Raw genomic sequence first — 20,116 nt, 5'->3', positions numbered from 1 at the left:
TCCATGACCTCTTAATTGGCCGCTGTTAAGTTAGCTTTCTTGACAGCATTGTGGCATTCCAACTCGAGTTCCAATAATAAGTGGGCGTTTATGTTACTAGTTTATGTTGAAGTCTGAGCACATGCTGAGATTCAAATGAAGCTATCTGTTTGCGTATAACTAACTATCTCTGACAGTCCATCAGAGATAGTTAGACATCAAGGAATTCGTGAAACAGTACACAAGTCACTCGGCCAAAGATCAGATCAAAGGTGTGAAGTGAATATTATCTGCTCTGACAACAAAGTAACAAAATCTTCCAAAAGGAGTTTAAAAAAAACCTAGTAAGAAAACAGCCATCTCGGCATATTTTAACAGAGTGCAGGCACTAGGTGAAAGACCATGTTGGGAGTGAAATAGCTATTTGCATCACAAATGCCGCATTTCCGTATGTTCAACTGTGTTGAAAATACGTAAAAATGATCAACTTTTAAATCGCTGCAAATTGGAGCAAAACATCTGCTGAGGTTAAATACGGACAAAGAAAGAGAAAGAGAAAGCAATTTACGGAGAGGCGTTTTTATAACCAACAGGTTTAGTTCCTTTACTGAAGCGGAAAAATCAACCCACTCAAAATTACGGGTGAAAAACCGGTGGCCTTGTTCACTATAGTCACGGTTAACAAAATCCTGGTCATGTACGCACTGGTTTTCTTTTCACAGAAACGTGTAAGGCAAAGTTTCTACATGACAGCCAGACACGACATTGTGCAAGTCTGCAAAGTTTTTCAACATGCAGACAGACAAAATGTTCCCACATGTAGACAAGTGCATTGTTTTTACGTTATACTTGCTTCTTCTAACATCAGATTAATGCAAACACAATAATTTCATCATTTTCCAGCAAATAGGAGGCGAGGAAAGAGATGATAAGGAAGACTGTCTGCGGTGACAGCCTGGTGTCTGCTTAACACTGAACAAGCACAGACACATGCAACCCCTCTTTCGACGAATGAGGCTAAATTTAACTGAGGAGAGCATCAGACAACCACAAACAGATAAAGATGTCAACCACACAGGCACAGCTCACGACCTGAACAAAGATCTCAGCAAACGCTTGTTCTCTTAAAGTTGAAACAAGCTGCATGAAAACCTTGAACATTGATAAAATACAAACAATTGTGAGTGGAAAATGCAAAAAAGATTTACTGCTGTTTACAATGCTAATGATCCGACTATTATCCAACATCAACAAACATAAAAATAAAATTCACAAAAGCTATTTGGTTTTGTTGCTACAAACCAGTCACCAGCTCAGAGGCCGAGTGGAGAGAGCACTTTTCTGCTACTCACAAGGGGGCAGAATCGATACCCAGCCGCGGTTCACGGCTGCACCTTGGGAAGGGTTGCTAGCAAAATTCGTCATTTTTTTAAAGTGATTTAACGCCTGCAAATGTTGCATCAACGTACAAAATGGCATTGTCTGTTGAATGATGATACGTTGAGAGTAGACACGAAAACAAACTTCTTTCCCTTCGTGGCTACTTATCACGAAGACTGACTTCTACTTGATCTAAATCTTTACCAACTGCGCATAATTGTTTAGATACCACAAAAAATGGCGACAAAGACTGCTCGCAGATTGAAACAACGTGAAACGATTTCAAGAAAACACTGAAGAGCAAAATATTCCAATGTTAATTGACGACAAATGGACGCAAAGCTTGGTTTAGAAGTGGTGATTCAACTTACGAGCAATAACAAGCTTCTTTTTGTAGCAAGAAATGTTCATGCCATCATTTAAAAAAAAAAAAAACTAATTTATTAATTCCACATCTGCATGCGGTATTTGTGCTGACATGGGTTTAATCATGCACACTAGTGTCCATGTGCAATTGTGCATGTTTACGAGTACGCCTACTACTCTGAGGATAGTGAACAAGATTTTACAAAATTTACACTGTGAAAATCTTTCCAAACTTCATCAGCTGACTACCAGTGATGTCGTTGCAATACTGTACTTGCAAATTTGACCGCAAAATTTTACATTTCTACTTGTATGAAAATTCTCATATACTAACGTACACTTCCTTATGAACAGGATTAGTAAAACGCGTTTATTTTGGTTGGAAGGAAAGTATTTAGAGCAGTGATTCTTAACCTTTTTTCTATCAAGCCCCCTTTCAATAATGGTCATGTGCCTCGCGCCCCCCTAGATTTTAAATAAGTATCATACCAAAAAATTGCATTTTTGTCTGTTTATTGTACACATCAGTGAGATACTTGACACTGCTTCTTAGCGACTAGATTTTTAATGCGAGGTTTAACTCCAGAGAGTGAACAACGTAAGTCTCCTTTAACTCTCAGCCTGTTTCTGTACTTGGTCTTGATAGCAACGAGAGCAGAAAATGCAGCTTCACAAAGATACGTGGATCCAAACATTGTTAGAATTCGAAGAGCCCGAGTTGCGATAAACGGATAAACAGGAAGGTAATTGGCCCAGAACGTCTCAAGTTCCAGTTCTTTGAAGTCTTCTTTAGCTGTGGAGTTGAACTTCATCTCAAGAAACTCCTCTTGTCCTTCGAAAATATCAACTACTTCGCATTGAAACGGGTTTCTGATGAACTTCCAGGTTTCACGCTTCTCATCCAGATCTAAGTTCATACTACCAGATCTAAGTTCATATTTCACGCTTCTCATCCAGATCCAGATCTTCTCATTCAGATCAGATTCATATTAAAATACAAAATATGACGAACAGCATAGGTCCTAGGACATTAAAGTAATTAAAAAAATTGAAATTGTTGTAGAGCTCACGCCCCCCCCCCCTCCCCGGTTAAGAACCACTGATTTAGAGAGAAATAAATTCGAAAAAAAAATCAAGTCAAGATACTTTGTGTTGAAACAAAACGAAATATTTCGATATATTCATGCGCAGAACAAGCTTTGGCCCAACACTCGAAGGGTCATAAAAGCAGTAAATAGTCTTCGTTTTCGTTTTGAGTAAAATTTGAGCCTAAGAAAAGAAATTTGAAGTCAAAGCAAAATATTTTAAAGTATAATTTTGTTCCAACCTTGTTCATAAACGATGCTTTTCTCTGTCAGAAAATCAGTCTCTTTTCACATTTATTTAGCATCTGTTAACGTTAAATCAATGTGAAAAAGTACTGATGTTTATGTCTGGATCACTTTCCAGCTTTTGCAACAACGTGCCAAGACCAGTATGTCCTTAACTAATAAACAAGGCAAATGCACAGAAGTCTGCTAAGCGGCTGGACTTCGTATGGTAATGCTGCAACTGGTGGACCTGAAAGTGAAGGTGAAGATTTTTACATTTTTAACATCTGCGTACGTTGAATCAATGTTGAAGGACTGATTTTCTGACTGGGATATCTTTGCACAGACAAGACAAAGAAGACTAGGCGTTTAACTGCGGCAAACAACGTTTCCAGTTTAACACATCCAAGCTAAAGAAACCCGATAATCGCAAACGATGCTCTTTAAGAGCATAAAAGAAACAAACAGAGAAAATATCGGACGGCTGGGTCTAGTCTAGACGGACGAAACAAGAAGAATACACAACCTTGTTGAGCCAGTGGCTGAGCTACGTCGACCTAAATATGGCTTGCTTCTGGGCGCTGGGGGCAATAGAAATTTCTCGATACACCATCAAAACCAAAGGACACTTTTGCGTTGTGTCGTTCTTTGTAAATTCGTCTTAGTTCATTCACCATTCCAAAACCCAACAGCGAAATATAAAATGGCGCTTCTCCTTCCTTAATTGGTAAAAATAGACGGAAAAGAACCATTGCAGCAATGCTATCAGTCAAAAGGTTGAAAAGGATGTAGCAAAAGTACACATTGAGCTATAAAGAAAGCAAAGCAGGCAGTATCAAGCTTCAGGCGAAACAACGCCAGGCCACATAATCTGCAAGGAGACAGCTAAAATACCATCACTTTAAAATTGGAACAAACAACTGAAGACAACGCCTTATACTGTGCGAGTGTGCGTGGCCTTGTTTTATCACATTTGCTTGTTCCTCAAATTACTACCATATTGCACGTCGTGACAGGGACTGTGATTTTCACTCGACGATCGATAACAATACCACAAAAAGAAATCAGCATTTATGAATGAAAAGAGTACTTATAATTATTAGTAGATTTCTCCAAGAGAGAAGTTCTTAGACCAGGACTGTTCGCACCACTGACGGACCGTGCAACACCTATTTCTGGAAGGTGTATGCTTGTTTGCTGGTGGGTGGAGGCTTGTTTGTGGTTTCAAAGTGGTACTAGCAACCAAAAGGTAAAGAATCACAGCTTTAAGGAGTTGTTATTGACATTCATATTTGCGAAAAAAAACTTGAATGAGTTTAAGCGGAAACACCAAATCCAAACAAAAACTTAACACAACACAAAGAGCGGTTTGTAGTGCAAAAAACAAGCCATAGTAGAACAGAAAAAGTCGGAAAATAACCGGAGACCCTTGCAGGTTAAATGCAAAAGTTATTGATCACCTCAAATTGCGCTGAAAATAATGCATTTCCTTTCATGTTTTCACTTGCCAATTTCAAATCGTTTCAACAGAGCCGTTGAGAAGATATTTTGGGCCCGGTACCTATGAGATCCTTGGTTCCGAAATCAAAATATTTATAAGAAAAATGCACGTTTCTAGCACTAGTTGCTACGTTCATCTGATAAAATTGAACGTAAAATTAACAACAAACAACTTTCAATTTCATCAGATGAACTTTCAATTTCATCAGATGAACGTAGCAACTAGTGCTAGAAACGATAATTGTCCTGACGAACACCCAAACTTTTCAGTATTCAGAAAAATACACTGTAGTGTATCCAATGAATACATGTTTTCTTCATGTTTTCGGACCCCTTAAAGAGAATCCTGGCCCCTAAAATCATCTCAGATCCAAAAGTACCCCCCTGGACCGGTGGACCCCCTGTCAACGCTATTGCATTTCGGTGTACCAGACTTTGCTGAATGAGCACTGCTTCCAGCTTGTGGAACTACAACGCAAATCTAACTTAAAAACACGTCAATGTGATGCAAAAACTTTAGGAAATCATCTTGGAATGACGTAATCCGCGTTGGTATGCAGACGCACTCAAGCATGACCAAGGTTGTCGAAAGGTCCTTGCTAAGTGGCAAGGCCAACACAAGTTGTTCAACTGCAAATTAATATTTTATTACGCTGAAAACAGCCAATGGTTGAATTCCAGTTCCAAAACATTCCAAACAGATCCCTGATCTCCAACTGACGCAGTTTACACGTTTTTATGCACCTCAAGAACAACCACATTAGAATTGTTATACCCCTTGAACTTTTTATAAAATTTCATGCGAATTGAAACTACAAAACACTATGAAGCAGGTAAGCACGTGGATGCTGTAGGATGAAATCAGGGCCGTTCAGAGAATAATTTGGGGCCGGTACCAATTCTATGGTCCGCTACCAATTCTGAATTCTTTGGCGAGTGAGTGAAGTCGTGTTTGCCGTTCGCTAGCAAAGCCTGGCGGTCTCTACAATTTCCTCCACCTTGTTGTTGAAACTTTACAAGATCAGCCGTTGAGTGCTCATCGACTACATAGCTGAACCCTGGTAAGATTGGAAGAATGCCGGTTCGGCACCGCTCATGAGCACGCGATGTGTCTTTGATGAAACAATTAATGGCATGCATGAAGGTGAACACAAAAATTGGCTTCCTTGCCTTCCGGTCCACTTAATCTAAACTTCTAACCACCGGCCATCAACCCAAAGACGAAAAAAAGCACCAAGAATTCACTTGACACAAGTATTCAAGTAATTCATGTCTCCTCTTCAGTTTCGGGATGGGACCGACATGGAATTTCGTTATTCTCACCATTTTTGGCCATACAAGCAAGTTTACTTGACAACGTCAAATCGTGAACAAGTTTCTTTTGGAATCCAACAACAACACGTTCAACCATTCTGAGTGTTGCCGTGGTCAAACACTCGACAATTGAACATGAAGTTGACATTTTATGGTTAGAAACCTTTTTAATTAAAACGATTTGAGCTTCCATTTGTGTGCTCACATTGCTACTTTGCAGAGCTGCAATATATCAGCAGAGACAATTTGCATCATCGATTTCACAAAAAGTGGTTTTCAGAAATGCACAAAGATACATTGTGGTGGTATATGATTTTATCGTTAGATCAACGTCTAAAATAGAAAAATAATGCAAAACTGATGAAAATTGTTAAAATGGTTGTTTCGTTTGGAGGAAGTGAGACGTGATTAAGTGGTTCACTGTCATGGCGATGACGGGGCGACAGAGAAATCAGGCCAAGTGACAGACTAAATAAATGGCATGGCTTGCGGTCGGTGTCTATTGCCGAGGTCTAATCGGTTTTCAATCACAAGCTAGCATAGAAAGCTATCGTCACAGAAAACCAAAATAAAATTGAATTAAGTTAATAAAACTGAATAATACCCGTAACATTTTATAGTTGGGTTAAGGTGGCAAGATCGCCTATTTGGGAACGCAAAAAAAATAAACCAGTTTCTAGACGCATCCCGGTAAAAAGTACCAAATGTACAGCTGTTGAGCAAGAAAAACACAACCATAGTAGACTTTTAATTGTGTTTGATGAAAGAAAACAGTTAAATATTAATGGCATAACAAGAGATGCTGGTTTAAAACAATGGAAAACCAAAACAGTAGGTTTTAAAATAAACACAACGAATGAAGTGATAGTTGTTAACGCCTTGATGGGAATGCAAATACACTTGTAAGTTTGTTTGGAAGTTACACCAAACGATGTAAACTGCTGGAAAAGTGATAAATAACCTGCTGCGGCATCAAAAAATTGTTTTCAAAATACTTGTACATGTAATTTCGTATATTGCCTCATCAGAGATTCACCTGCCCACCCCGATAGATAGAAGATTCAAGATCAAGCGGCGCTGGTTCGACTCTCGGGGTGTGCGCTTGAGCAACGCATTCTAAGTACTGCTCTGGATGGAATAGTTTCTCGGCAACAAGACTGCAACAATCGGAAACTTCACTCTGTCAATCTCAGTAACCGGCCTCTACAAGTATGCGAAACTACCAGGAATAACCAATCAAGGCTTTGTCAGTCCGAGGATAAAGATTCAAAACCAACCAGCCAGTTGCCAAAACTAATCATCAACATTTCAGTTGGTGTATTCTATTTGCTAATTGTTTATGCAAAGTGAAAAGATACATGATTCAGTATTTTAACGTTCATAAAACGTTTAGACACGTTGGCAAATTAGTAAAATGCTGCATTCCTCTATTTTGCTGAACCAGCCAATCGCTCAAAATAATTCAGCCAGCAAAATTGGTTATTTTTAGTTCTTTTTGCAATGAATCAACGTCCGCAGACGTTCAGTTAGTGTAAAAAAAGAATGATTTTGCAGGCTAGGCTGTGACAAGTGGCGAGGCCGTAAACAAGCAAAATGGAGGACAAGAGATCGATGAACGAAATAGCAACAGCATAAAAAGGCTAATTGAAGGCTTTGCTTGAACACAAGCAAATCCAAAATTCGGGAAAACTTGCTTCAGCGGTTGTCATTTTTCTGCCTTTATTAAAGCCAACTAATGCAAACATATCAATGAAAAACGCTGTGTACAGAGCGAAAAACTTTCTTTTTCAAATTTAGTTCAATAACATAATATGTTCCACTGGTGTATACCAAGCTAAATTATCATAAGATGTGTAAGGCGATGATCTGCGTTTGTTCCAACGTTTCATCAATCAAAAACAACTGACTGATTGACGAAACGTCGGAACAAATGCAGATTATCACCTTACCACATATTGTGATGGTTCAGCTTAGTTTACACCAGAGGAATGTATTCATCAGAGGTTATTGCACTAAATTCGAAAAAGAACGTTTTTCGATACGTGCACAGCGTCTTAATAATCTTATTGAAATAAATGTCTATAAAAAAAGTGTCATTTATTTCAATAACGTCTATAATGTTATTGAACTAAATGCCTGATGAACAGCCTCATTCAATTTTTAAATCCAATCACATTTTTTGCAATGCAGAAAAGATATAAAATATATTCCAACTGGCACCAAACAAGATTCAACTCATAAAACCGTTCAAGTAATGCAGAAAATCAATTCAGTAGACTAGTATTTTATTCTGTTAAACCAGGGGTGCACGCACCACTAAGGGGTGCGAGACCTGTGCCTAGGTGGTGCGGGGATGCTGAATTATCAAGGTTTGTTACAATATGACGTAAGAAGCAAAGTTGTTTTACCAGGTTTCAACAAAAATTTCGAACTGTAGGCGTCTATTACTTTTCAGCCAATCCTAGGAGGGGGTGCGAGAACTGGTTGGTAATTTCAAGGTGGTGCCGACAAGGCAAAAGGTTAAGAACCACTGTGTTAAACCACACAGCAATCTGTCTACTGTCACATTAGTGAAATTGTCAGTAAAATGTTCTTACCTTGATGTTGTGCTTCTGTTGTCTTGGAATTACTTGTAGGAAGAATCGCAGCTACCGCAACTGAAAAACAAAGTGTGCAGTAGAATTCAAATTCAAGACAAGTTGTTTTTCCATTCAAGCGCAGCAGGTCACACAAAATCTGTCCATTCTTTAAACGCAATTATTGAAGCAAAAAATACACAAGATTCCTTATTTTAACACAAAAATATAATTGTCACAATTGGCTGACGGCCTAACGCAGCCTGATGATAATTATCATCATCATAATTCCAGCTAGCAAATCTGTTGTTTTCACATTGATTCGATGTTGCAAACGGCTGGCTAGGATGCCATCAAAGTGTCATGTTGCAAGTTCTGCAGCAGCTCAGCGCCACAGCATTTCAGAAATTCTAAGGAAACAGTAAAACAGTTGGGAAATTGGAATACGCCTAACCCGGCTCTATTATCGCACACACTACTAGACAAAATCTCCACAAGGAATGGAAACATTCAGTAAAATTGGTTTGTGCTGTGCACTTTGAAGTTATTTTTTTAATGCAAATTCAACTCAAAGAGACACACATCGTAATTTGTCAAATATTTTCATAGTCAACGCGCTCTACACGAACAGAATATGCATTGTCGAAAAAAGGTTGTTTAATGTTATTTAATGCGTAAAATGTTATTTCTAGTTCAACAAGTTGTGCGAAAGATTGCGGAAGAATCCACTTTAACCGAAGCAAAGGTATACACAACAACAAATTGTATAAGATAAGTTATCGAACCTGGGTAATTTATCATTTCTATAATTTGATAATATAAATAGTTTTCTACAAATTTTACAATTAATTTTCTTCAAAATTCTACAAGCTGCTCGTTTTCCTTAATATTTTTGCCAATTTTAATTTCATGTAGCACAGAAGATGAAACGGTTTAGTTTTCGAAACGTTTGCTGAGCATGAATTTAAAATCTACATGTTGGGATCTTCACTTTTTGATTAGATCAAACCACTTTATGATTACTCTGTTTCGGTCTCAAGCACATTATAACATTTCTATTTTGTCGCTTCTACCTTTTTCTGAATCTCCGCTATGTTTGGCCTGTATTGTTTTCGTTGGTGATAGTCAGAAATAAATACAAACTGACGTGAAGGAAAAGAACACCAAAGACAACGTGCGTGTTGAACAGCGCTTTGCAAGATGGCTGCTACTTTCATCTTTCGGATAGACAGTGGTTCTTAAACTTTCTTCAATGCAACGCACATAGAAAGTATAATTTGGTTGTGAGACGCACCAATAACGAACTGTCACGACTCCTGCCCGTTCAGAACCAACGTTTTGTAGCGCGATATAAGAAGGAAAAGGTGAAAGGAAGAAAGTTTTTTTCGAAAGGCGTTGACTTTGAAGGTTGGTGGGAAGAACAAACGAGACGGCCAAGAAGAACATGGAAAGAACAGGCAAAAAACAAGGCAGACTAAGTTGGACTGAAGGAAGAAGATGGGGTGGACATAATGAGAGGGATAATAAGAGTGAAGACAATCACTGAAAGGAAAGAATCGGCTACCCCCACTAATGGGGACAAAACTAAACAATGGCGATGATGACGGGCAGTGTGACCATTGTTCTAAATCGGTATTTTTTGTAGGTAATGTCATCAAAGATAACGTTTTATATTTTGTTTAATGTCAGTTTAAAAACATACAGTGCATTAACACCATAAAATATTTAAGCTTGGCGTCATTCTCAGTTTAATTACTCCATGAAATTATTGCGCGACAAAATTTCAACAATGCACAGTTTGAAAACCACGGCATAGAATATCGACAACACAACACATTTACAGACAGGGCAATTCACAGACAGCAAAACCCGTCATTTTTACGCTGATTCAACGTCTGCAGAGGTTAATTCAATGTAAAAATTACGGATTTTGTTGCCTGGAAAAGCACTGTCTACTTGGGCAGCAAGGTCTGTGTCAGTAAATCAAAATTTGTGCAAGTGTGTAAAAACTGACAGGATAAAGCTTCCTTTCAAAAGCGAGCATACAAACCCAGTCATAATTCTGCTTGAATTTTAGCCCGTTATAGGTAGTCAAAGGTTTGCACGCATACTGTGCGACCATACTAAGCAAAATTGACACTTACATATAATTGATGTTAACCACTGCATTGCAGTGATATCTTCTTCAGGGCTGCTCTAAGAGCTGGCCCACTACACATCGGGTAGGGTGGAACACATATCTTGCAGCAGTATCTAGCTAACACGTGTTTCCTAAAGAAAATAAAAAATATTTAGCGAAACGCACACAGCGAAGTCCGTAAACATAATCAATGTGTTAATTTTATCGTAAAACAGAGAAATAATTGAAAAAGATAACTGGTTGAAATTGCGCTGCTTTTTCGTTCATGTCCTGTTGCAATATACGTCCGAGCTACACAGACAAAAGGCCTTCTTGCCAGCATATTGCGTTGTTGCAATGTAAGTGTAATCGTGATATAAGAATTAATGATTAACTCAGTGGGATTTCAAAGCCTTGTTAGAACGTCTGCGGTCAAATTCAGCAGCTATGCGACACATATCTAAACAACTTAAAAAAGCATTGACTGAAAACGCTTTGGCAAATTGCCTTAATTCAAACGTATATGTCCACACATATGGGTTGATTGAATTATGTCCACACATATGGGGGTAGAATAAGCATATGTGTATAATTATGGCCCATTTTAGTGGTCCTACGTTTTTATAACTTTTTTTGTCAATAAAAACTTAATTTTGTACCCAGGCTACAAGCTTTTACATTTAGTTTGTGCACACGCGTACTAGCACTACACAAAATTGAGGAAGACAGTTCTATAGCATTTTATTCAGAACAAACTTTAGAGAGCCTTCAAACGCTTTTAAATTCAACTGTATATTATTGCTACGTTATTGCAAGCATTGATTGATTGAATCTTTATCCTTGGACTGGGAAAGCTTCTTTGAAAGCTTAATCCTGGCAGTTTTGTATACTTTTAGAGGATTTGAACCACTAACACAGGCCCAATCATTGCAACTGGCAGAGTAAAGTTTCCGATTGTTAAAGGTTTGTTGCCGGGGAATTATTCCATCCATTAGGTGCCGCTGAATGGAGAGCAACCCTTAACGTGCGTTGCTCAAGCGCAAGTTGCCCCGAGAGTCGAACCAGCGCCGCTTGATCTTGAGGCTTCTTCGTTCACGAAGTCACACGCTAACCAACTGAGCTATCGGGGCGTTATAAAAACAAAATAAAATTATACATAAAGCAGCAGACGGGAGCAGACCTAAATTGTTAGTCCACCAGAATGTTAACTTGGTAGCTGATAATGCAGAAGAATTATTGACAAAATCACAACCGTGCACAAATTTAAACATGACAAAACGTCATTTGTTGGCGCCAGGCTTGGTGCTTGGCTGCAATAGAGAGACCACTACCTCAGCAATGTAGCAATAGCAAGCAGATTAGCATTCGGAGTCATGTGTCATAGGCACTCGTGACTGCGACTGAAAAGCTGCTATTTGCTGCATAAGAAAAATCTCTGAGCTACTGAACAGAGGGTTCGGGAAGAAGCTTATTTTCGCAAAGCAAAAATGTTTCGTTTCCAAACACTTTTATTTTAGACCTGTTCGGAACAGTTCGGAAAAGACCTGTTCGGAAAATGTCTCGTTTCGACACGAAATTGTTGTCTTAGCTTTGTTTTGAAACAAAGAGCAATTTCATGCAATGCAGAAAGCGCCAAAAGTACTGGACGGCCTTGCGCCGCGTTCCTTGAGGAACTGCAATCACAACCAAAAGACAAAAATATAATTTTTAAAAGCAAAACAAAATTGCTTTCAAATTTGTTTTTTCCAAACAATTTGTTTTATTTTTAACCGCCTTTCACGCTCCGAAATTCGCTCTGTTAAAAGCAAATAAATATCCCTGCACACAGCCCTAGTTAGTTAAGTTTGATTTCATTTCTAAGCACTAAGAAAATGCGCATATAGTCTGTCTATTCTAATTGCAGCAACTATCGAGCAGCAGCGCAAACTACTGCAGTACATTTTTGACTCAACTGAGTTTCAATCTACATCTACCTTCCCTGAAAGTTTGAAAAATCCACGCTACACTAATGCAAACGGCAAAGTGAAGCAATCTGTTCAACTCAGTGCTAAAGCAACTACCAACTTAACTGCTCTAGGTTGAAATAAGTACTGTCTGGTGACACATTGAAAGACTTGCATCTTGCTCTAACAAACACATTTAATTCCAGCATGTTAGCGAGTACTTTGAAACACTTTGATCCATTTTGTCTCACAACCACAGGACCCAGACAGAACGCAGAGGTCCAAGTGCACTAGACACGGTTGGCTGCACACATCCTCTTTCATTGCTCTTTGAAAGCGTTTACCAATAAATAAAAGAAACAACAAGGAGAATAAGAAAATTATCACTCTTTTTTTCTTTTTGTTTCATTTATTATAATCCTCAAATATTTGTAATTCGTTGTTGAAATTCAGGTCTGGTGAGACAACAGAGACCTTTTTCCAGACATGTTTCAAATACCAACCTAAAAACAATCAAACAAGTCCACTGTCCAGTCTGGGACAAGATCACTTGTCCATTCTGCCTTTTTTGCTCTTTTGGACAATGCGATGTCACAATTATTATGACTGCTCAATCAGCGCCGTAGCCAGAAAAAAAATTTGGGAGGGGCCAAATATTTGATGAATTGAAGAGAACGACAAAGTGTTTAATTTAAAACATCTGCAGTGGCGTTTCCTGGTGGATTAAGAAAGAGAAGCAATAAAGCTGAGGGGGGGTTAGAGCGTGCCGAAGGCACGCGTATACTAGGGGGGTCCGGGGCATGCTCCCCCGGAAAATTTTTGCAAAATTACACTCAAATAATGGATTATAGCGCTTTCTGGAAACACTTTCAGGGAATACTTGTATGAAATTTATAGACAGATAAACAGCTATTAACTTATTAAAGGTAGCTGTTACAGACACACAAACGGGCAAAAATTGCGCCTAAAATTAGAGAACACAAAAATCTTAGCTACACAAAAACTACAAAAAAACCCAACAGAGTAAGCGATCCTGAAGTTGCTTCCACAAATTAGTTAAAAGAAGAGTAAATCCCGTAAACTTTGCGCGATTTACGATTTGCAAAACTCATTGGTGTCTTTCTGTGTGTCTAAAACAAGTCCTGGAGGGTGTTAATAGCCAGATGTCTTGAAAAACAATATAAATTTATACAAATTATATTATATTTTCAACAAAGGGTTCAACTTCGGAATCCAAACTTTGAAAATTTGGGGGGGGGGCATGGCCCCTTTTCCCTCCCCCCCTGGCTACGCCTATGCTGCTCATCCACATCAATATTGGAACAGGCAAATTCACTCCACAACACTTTTCATTAGGCTGTCATTCATTACTACATGTGTGCTTCTCTCTGTTTTTGTTTTATTTTTTGCTATTTGTTTTTTGGGTTTTGTAGCCGTGCTAACTACTGATATACAGCCTACTACATGATTTTCCATGCAGGCACGTTTTAAACCTTTCAAGGTTTTGCCACCTTTTCCCGTTCATTAACGTACTGGTAGGTCTATATCGGTTTTTGTAGTTAGTAGGCTATCTTCGAATTTTTATGTTTTTGTTGAAAGTTTTTACGTAATTTTAACGTGGAAAGTAACCGCTCACACATCATTGGCCAATTTTTTAAAATATTGCGTGTTTTATTTTTTCTTGCCTTCAATCGCACTGCAGTATATAACCTGGTGAAATTTTATTTTGTATGTTATTCGCTCTGAGGATGCGCATTGTCATGATGCGCGAAACGTCAGTGAAGCAATAAACCATCTTGTTTGTTGTTAATTTTACTTTCAATTTCATCAGATGAACGTAGCAACTAACGTAGCAACTAGTGCTAGAAACGATAATTGTCCTGATGAACACCCAAACTTTTCAGTATTTAGGCTATCTTTTTCGTCTCGGACGCGTTAATGGCGAAAAATAAAATGATTGATTGATTGATGTGAGATTAACATTTGTGAGTTTATATTCAAGCCTAATAGGCACTATAGAGAAAATCCAGGAGTGGGTCACGTGCATAGGCGTAGCAAGGGGGGGCAAAAGGGGCCATGGCCCCCCAAATTTTCAAAGTTTGGATTCCGAAGTTGAGCCCTTTGTTGAAAATATAATAAAATTTGTAGAAGTTTATAACGTTTTCCAAGACATCTGGCTGTTAACATCCCAAGGACTTGATTTAAACACACAGAAAGACATCAATAAATTTTGCAAATCATAAATCGCGCAAAATTTACTCGATTTACGTTTCTTTTAACTAATTTGTGGAAGCAATTTCAGAATGGCTTACTCTGTTGGGTTTTTGTGTAGCTGAGTTTTTGGTGTTCTCTAATTTTAGCCGCAGATTTTGCCCGTTCGTGTGTAAGAGCTACCTTTAATAAGTTAATAGCTGTTTATCTGCTAATAAATTTCATACAAATATTACCCTAAAAGTGTTTCCAGAAAGCGCTATAATCCATTATTTAAGTGTAATTTTGCAAAAAAATTCCGGGGGAGCATGCCCCGGACCCCCTAGAATACGCGTGCCTTCGGCACGCTCTAACCCTCACCAGTTTCGTTGCATCCCCTTGCTCAAGCCACCAGGATACGCCACTGCACATCAGGTGGCGATGTCTTAAATCAAACACTTTGTCGTTCTCTTCAATTCAGCAAATATTTGGCCCCCCCCAAAATTTTGTCCTGGCTACGCCACTGGTCACGTGCCCCCAACAACCGAAAAACAGTTTTTCAAAACATTTTTCTTGTTTTTGTAAAACATATCTCGTTTGCTTTGCTCGTTCAATTGCATTTCATTAAAAACCAAACTGGTGGTAAACGGTTTCAACAGTGATCATATAAACTTATGAAAGGTAGGCTAGATGTTTTTATGATTCTCAAAAACTGAAAAAAGATCCAACATTAAAAAGTGAACACAATGTTCACTCAACTACTGAGCTATTTAAGAGAATAGCTAGCCTATGTTTAAAGAATATTTTGAGCCGTAAAATTATTGGGCTCCAAATCAAGACATTTATAAGAAAAACGCAATGCATCTAAACAATAGGCTGTAGTTTCCACATGTTTCCGGGCCTCATGAAAAGGTTACGGCCCCTAAAAATATCTCTGGCCTGGATTCAAAAGGACTCCCATGGACCCTCCTGACAACGCTACTTTGTGTTAATGAAGGTATGAGTCCGAGGATAAAAATTCAAAATCAATCATGTACCTTGTAGTAGGGTTATATGGCCTGTTTGGCCCAACCATAAGGAAAAGTTGGACACTTCTGGCGGGTTTTTTAAATTTGACTGAAAGACTTTTAACAAAACACAAAACTTCGCTTCATCAACTGATGAATTGTTAAAATTCTTCCGTGGTCATAAAAAAAAAAATAATCTGAAATTAATTTCAATTCTAAACCAAACCTTATTAATCCAACTTACAGAAATCTAGTTTTTAATTTGATGAGTTGATCCGGTTTGGTCAAGCCATGGACTTCTAAATAGTATCAGGACTGGAAACTCAGTTGACAACAGTAGGCCAAACAGTTGGTACAACAGTTGGCCAACAGTGGGCCAACAGGGTTAGTTACTTGGCTGTTGGCCCACTGTTGGCCAACTGTTGTACCAACTGTATGGCCTACTGTTGTCAACTGAGTTTCCAGTCCTGATACTATTTAGAAGTCCATGGTCAAGCACATAATATACTGTAACAATGGCGTCCTGTCTGATTGATTGGTTTTGAATCTTTATCCTCGGACTGACAAAGTCTTGATACTGGGTTCTCATTGGTTCTGGGCTCAAAATGTCTGTAAGTGTGAGGCAAATGCAAAAAGGTCTCCAATATATTGGGCTGCAAAATACCCAAAAAATGACCAAAACAAGGTAAAATATTTTGAAAGGCAAGCCTTCCACACCCCAAGCCCTCCACACCCCTTACTTCTCTAGTTGCTGTTTTGAAACTGAACATTTATTTTGTCCATTTCTTTTAGATTTTTTGCTTTGTTGAGGCTCTGGTGCCTAATAATCTTTAGCTTACCGATGCTAAATGAATTACACGTTTGCCGTGATATGTTTACCTGCAAGTAGGCGTAGACCCATATTTCGTTTCGTTATATACTGAAGGGATTGTATTTTTAACATATAGTGCGTAAAACGAATTATAAAATACATGATACAAGCTACAGTGTATCACAGGGCTTCCAAAACTTTATCGCTCTCGACCCCTTCTAATTCCCTAACAATTTTCGCGACCACTCACAATCAAAATGATAAACAGTGCGAATTAACATGATGCGTTCTACTGGTGCAAATTAAGCAAAAACTATCACAAGATGTATAAAGTTACAATCTGCTTTTATTCCGACGTTTCGTTAATCAGATAGCCTACGACTGACTTCTTCAGGGAGCTAGATTATGCCTGGTGAACAGCCTCATTCAATTCTAAACAGTGCGAAATATAGCCTACATTTGTGATATTTATTGACAACCTTAACTCGAACGAAAACTAAAAACAAGCTGCCGATACTCGAAGCCTATTGGAGACAAAACAATAAAGCAAACACATTTATTCAGTGTGTCTGGTGCGACTGCTTCAACACAGCAAGTCCAGCCATGGCTCAATTTGCTGGTCTCAACTCTCAAGGCGGTTTTAATGTTGCTTGGGCTGGAACAGTGGGCCTAATTTCTTTGATTGCCATCAACGTTGAAAACACTGATACAAATAGTTGAAAACACAGATACGTAGATACAAATAACGGGAGTGCGGTTACTGCTGAGTGAGATAATAATGGACATTCCACTCTAATGTTTAGCCCAAAGTGTGCAGCTTTAAAGTCAAAAGATAAATCAGCAAGTTCTTCCTGTGGTTTGAAAGAGAGAGGTGCTTGAAAGGGTTATGCGTCAATTCAAAGCCCGACAAAAAAAAAAATTTTTTTTGGTGCCGAAGATATTTCAACTGTTTTTAGCTAATTTGGGGTCGCTGATTTCGAAAATGCAGTCAGTTTTTGTCTATCAGGTCTAGTTTTCCAGTTACGGTGATTCCACTGCATATGCTTGTTTTGTTTGTTTTTCATATCTTTATCCTGCATTGCGGGAAAGCGGACTTAAGCGCTATGCATCGGTGTACGCCTTCCGACGTACACCTGACCCACGCTGCAGCCGACGGCAATGTCTGTTTCCGGTTGTCTACTCTACTTATGACTTAAATTTGGTACTACCCATTACTCGAAATCGATCACTGGGTAGAGGCAATTATCGTAAAGTTTCTTGCCCAGAGAAACAACAGCAAGTGCGGGTGGCTGGAGTCGAACATGCAGGCTCTCGACTGCGAGCCCAACGCGCTAACCACTCGGCCACTGCTGCCGACGGTAGGCCGTGGAGTAGGCTACGTATGGTAGAAGGAAGAGGAAAAAAGAAACGTAAATTTGATTGATTAATAATAATTTATTTACGATAAAGACAATTGTAACCCTAACACTAACCCTAACCTTAACCCAGGGATCTCTGAAGAACAGAGATTTTTTCCTCAAAGATCCCTGCCTTAAAATTTCGTCGTTGAATTGTCGGCTTTGAATTGTCGTGATACCGCTTGAAAGGGCTACTTTGTTTTTGCATTGCAAATAGGTTTTGAATCCAATTTAATTTGGTAACGCCCAATTTTGGAGGAAATAATTTACTTCTGAAACTGTTTCAACACATTTGGTTGGTTGGTTTTTGAATCTTTATCTTTTGATTGACAAAGCCTTGATTGGTTATTCCTGGTAGCAGACAGATAGTCGATAAGCAGAGGTTTAATAACATTTGATTCCTTGTTTGTCAAAAACTTTTCAGTACGGTATTATGAAGCAAAAGAAGATTCAAACTTAAGTTACTTTACTGTAAATAACTGATCTGGCCACGAAAAGTTAACACGATTTAAAAAATTAACACAAACTTTTTTTTAGACAGTTTGCTAATAACTTTACTTGGCATTATTTCCACTTTGCCATGATGTGTATTGTTTAGTGCCCCAAGGCGAAAGACATGTCTCATCAGCCAACATGCTCTGGTGATGTGTCACCTCGAAAAGGAAATTTACTGGGTTGAAGTTGAAAGTCATTATATACAAGCCTACCATGAGTCGCTTTTCATAATAACGTTTATTTTACATTCTTTACGCATGTTTTGTTTAATCAAGATTGGCAGGGTAACAGAGTGGGGAAAGTCCAGACAATTATTCTGGTCCTACAAGCTATGTCAAAGGATGACCACCTCCTCAACCAGATTGTTCTAACCTCGCACTCCCAAAAGCCCCAGCGCTTGAAATCTCGACGCCCGTTCTCCCGACATGCTGCAGCTATGTGCAAATCGAACTTCCACATTTCCGAAGTTTGGAACCGTGAATGGAGAGAAGTTGCGAGACCAACCCAATTCACAGTCCTTCCCAATACCAACACCCCACCTGGAGCAGAACTACCCCGGAAGGAATGGGTGAAGCTCAATCGCCTGCGGACTGGAGTGGGCCGTTTTAGCAGCAACATGTTCCAGTGGGGCCTCGCCGATTCACCATCTTGTGCGTGTGGCTCAGATTTTCAAACTGCACACCACATTATCTATCAATGTCCTGTATACCGACCACAAGATAGACATGTGGACCTAACAACGCTCGATGAATACACAATCCATTGGCTGCTGCGCCTGGATGTAACAACGTGATCTGTGGCGGCCTCAAACGCAAGAAGAAGAACACAATTATTGAGGCGGGTCCACTCCTCCACTTCGTAACTTTAGGGAGATATTTCAGTATAGCCTATTTACAGCTAAGCTTATATTTTTGATCATTAAAACAACAAGTTCACACTAAGACGGCGCTGCCAGGAATGAAACAAAACTATAGGACCACATGAAGCTTCTCTCTAATCATGTCAAGATAAAACAATAAAAAAAAGTCTCATGTTAAGATCATGTCATCACTGGCCTTGCAAAGCGAGATGAATAGAGCTCTTTTCCTGCATTTTAAGAGGGAGAACACCATCTTTGAATTCTCAGTTGAGGCTTAAAAGAACATCGGTTTTATATTTGCCGACAGAACCGAGCTGTCTCTTTAGAAAGACCTTTATTAACATAGAGCTTCGGTAGAGAGTTTGTCTTGTTGAACCATAGGCATACGAAGCCGAGTAACGTGATCAAGTTTAACATCTCAAGTTTATTACATATAGAAACACAAAACTACGCAACAAATTAAGTATCGAACGATTTCGACATCACAAGATGTCCTCTTCTTGATGTAGTTAAGTTGCATGTATATTATTTCCTGAAGAGGACATCTTGTGATGTCGAAAACGTTCGATACGGTACTTGATTTGTTGCGTAGTTTTGTGTTTCTATAAGTAATAAACTTGATCACGTTACTCGGCTTCGTATGCCTATGGTTTAACTCAGTGCTGTGTTAACCTTTTGTGGGCCCCGGGGCCAGAATAATTTTGGGCGCTTTATCGTCAAGCAAACCTATAATATTGTGTATATTTTCACTGCACCGATATGGAAATGTGGTTCACTTCAATAGACTTTCTCACAAGTTTAGAAAACAACACAAGTGTAAGTAACCGCAAACACAGGTCTATCATTTCTTAGCTACTCCTTTGGAATGAA

At 38.9% G+C, this 20,116-nt stretch overlaps 1 protein-coding gene across 1 annotated transcript in view; it reads right to left on the bottom strand.

The window, feature by feature from the left end:
- Positions 1-10,698, bottom strand: part of LOC145770378 (uncharacterized) — a 61,327-nt gene extending 50,629 nt beyond the window's left edge. Inside the window, exons 1-2 of the mRNA XM_082582010.1 lie at positions 10,570-10,698; positions 8,447-8,506 (exon numbers count right to left, since the gene is read on the bottom strand). Of these exons, the coding sequence (XP_082438136.1) occupies positions 8,447-8,506; positions 10,570-10,594 (85 nt within the window). The 5' untranslated portion in view covers positions 10,595-10,698. The remainder of the gene's footprint in view (positions 1-8,446; positions 8,507-10,569) is intronic.
- Between the last annotated feature and the right edge of the window lie 9,418 nt (positions 10,699-20,116).

Source organism: Aplidium turbinatum, chromosome 5, assembly GCF_918807975.1.
Source record: "Aplidium turbinatum chromosome 5, kaAplTurb1.1, whole genome shotgun sequence".
NCBI classification, from domain to species: Eukaryota; Metazoa; Chordata; class Ascidiacea; order Aplousobranchia; family Polyclinidae; genus Aplidium; species Aplidium turbinatum.
Note: the sequence above shows the minus strand (reverse complement) of the source record. Positions and strands in the feature narration are given on the sequence as shown.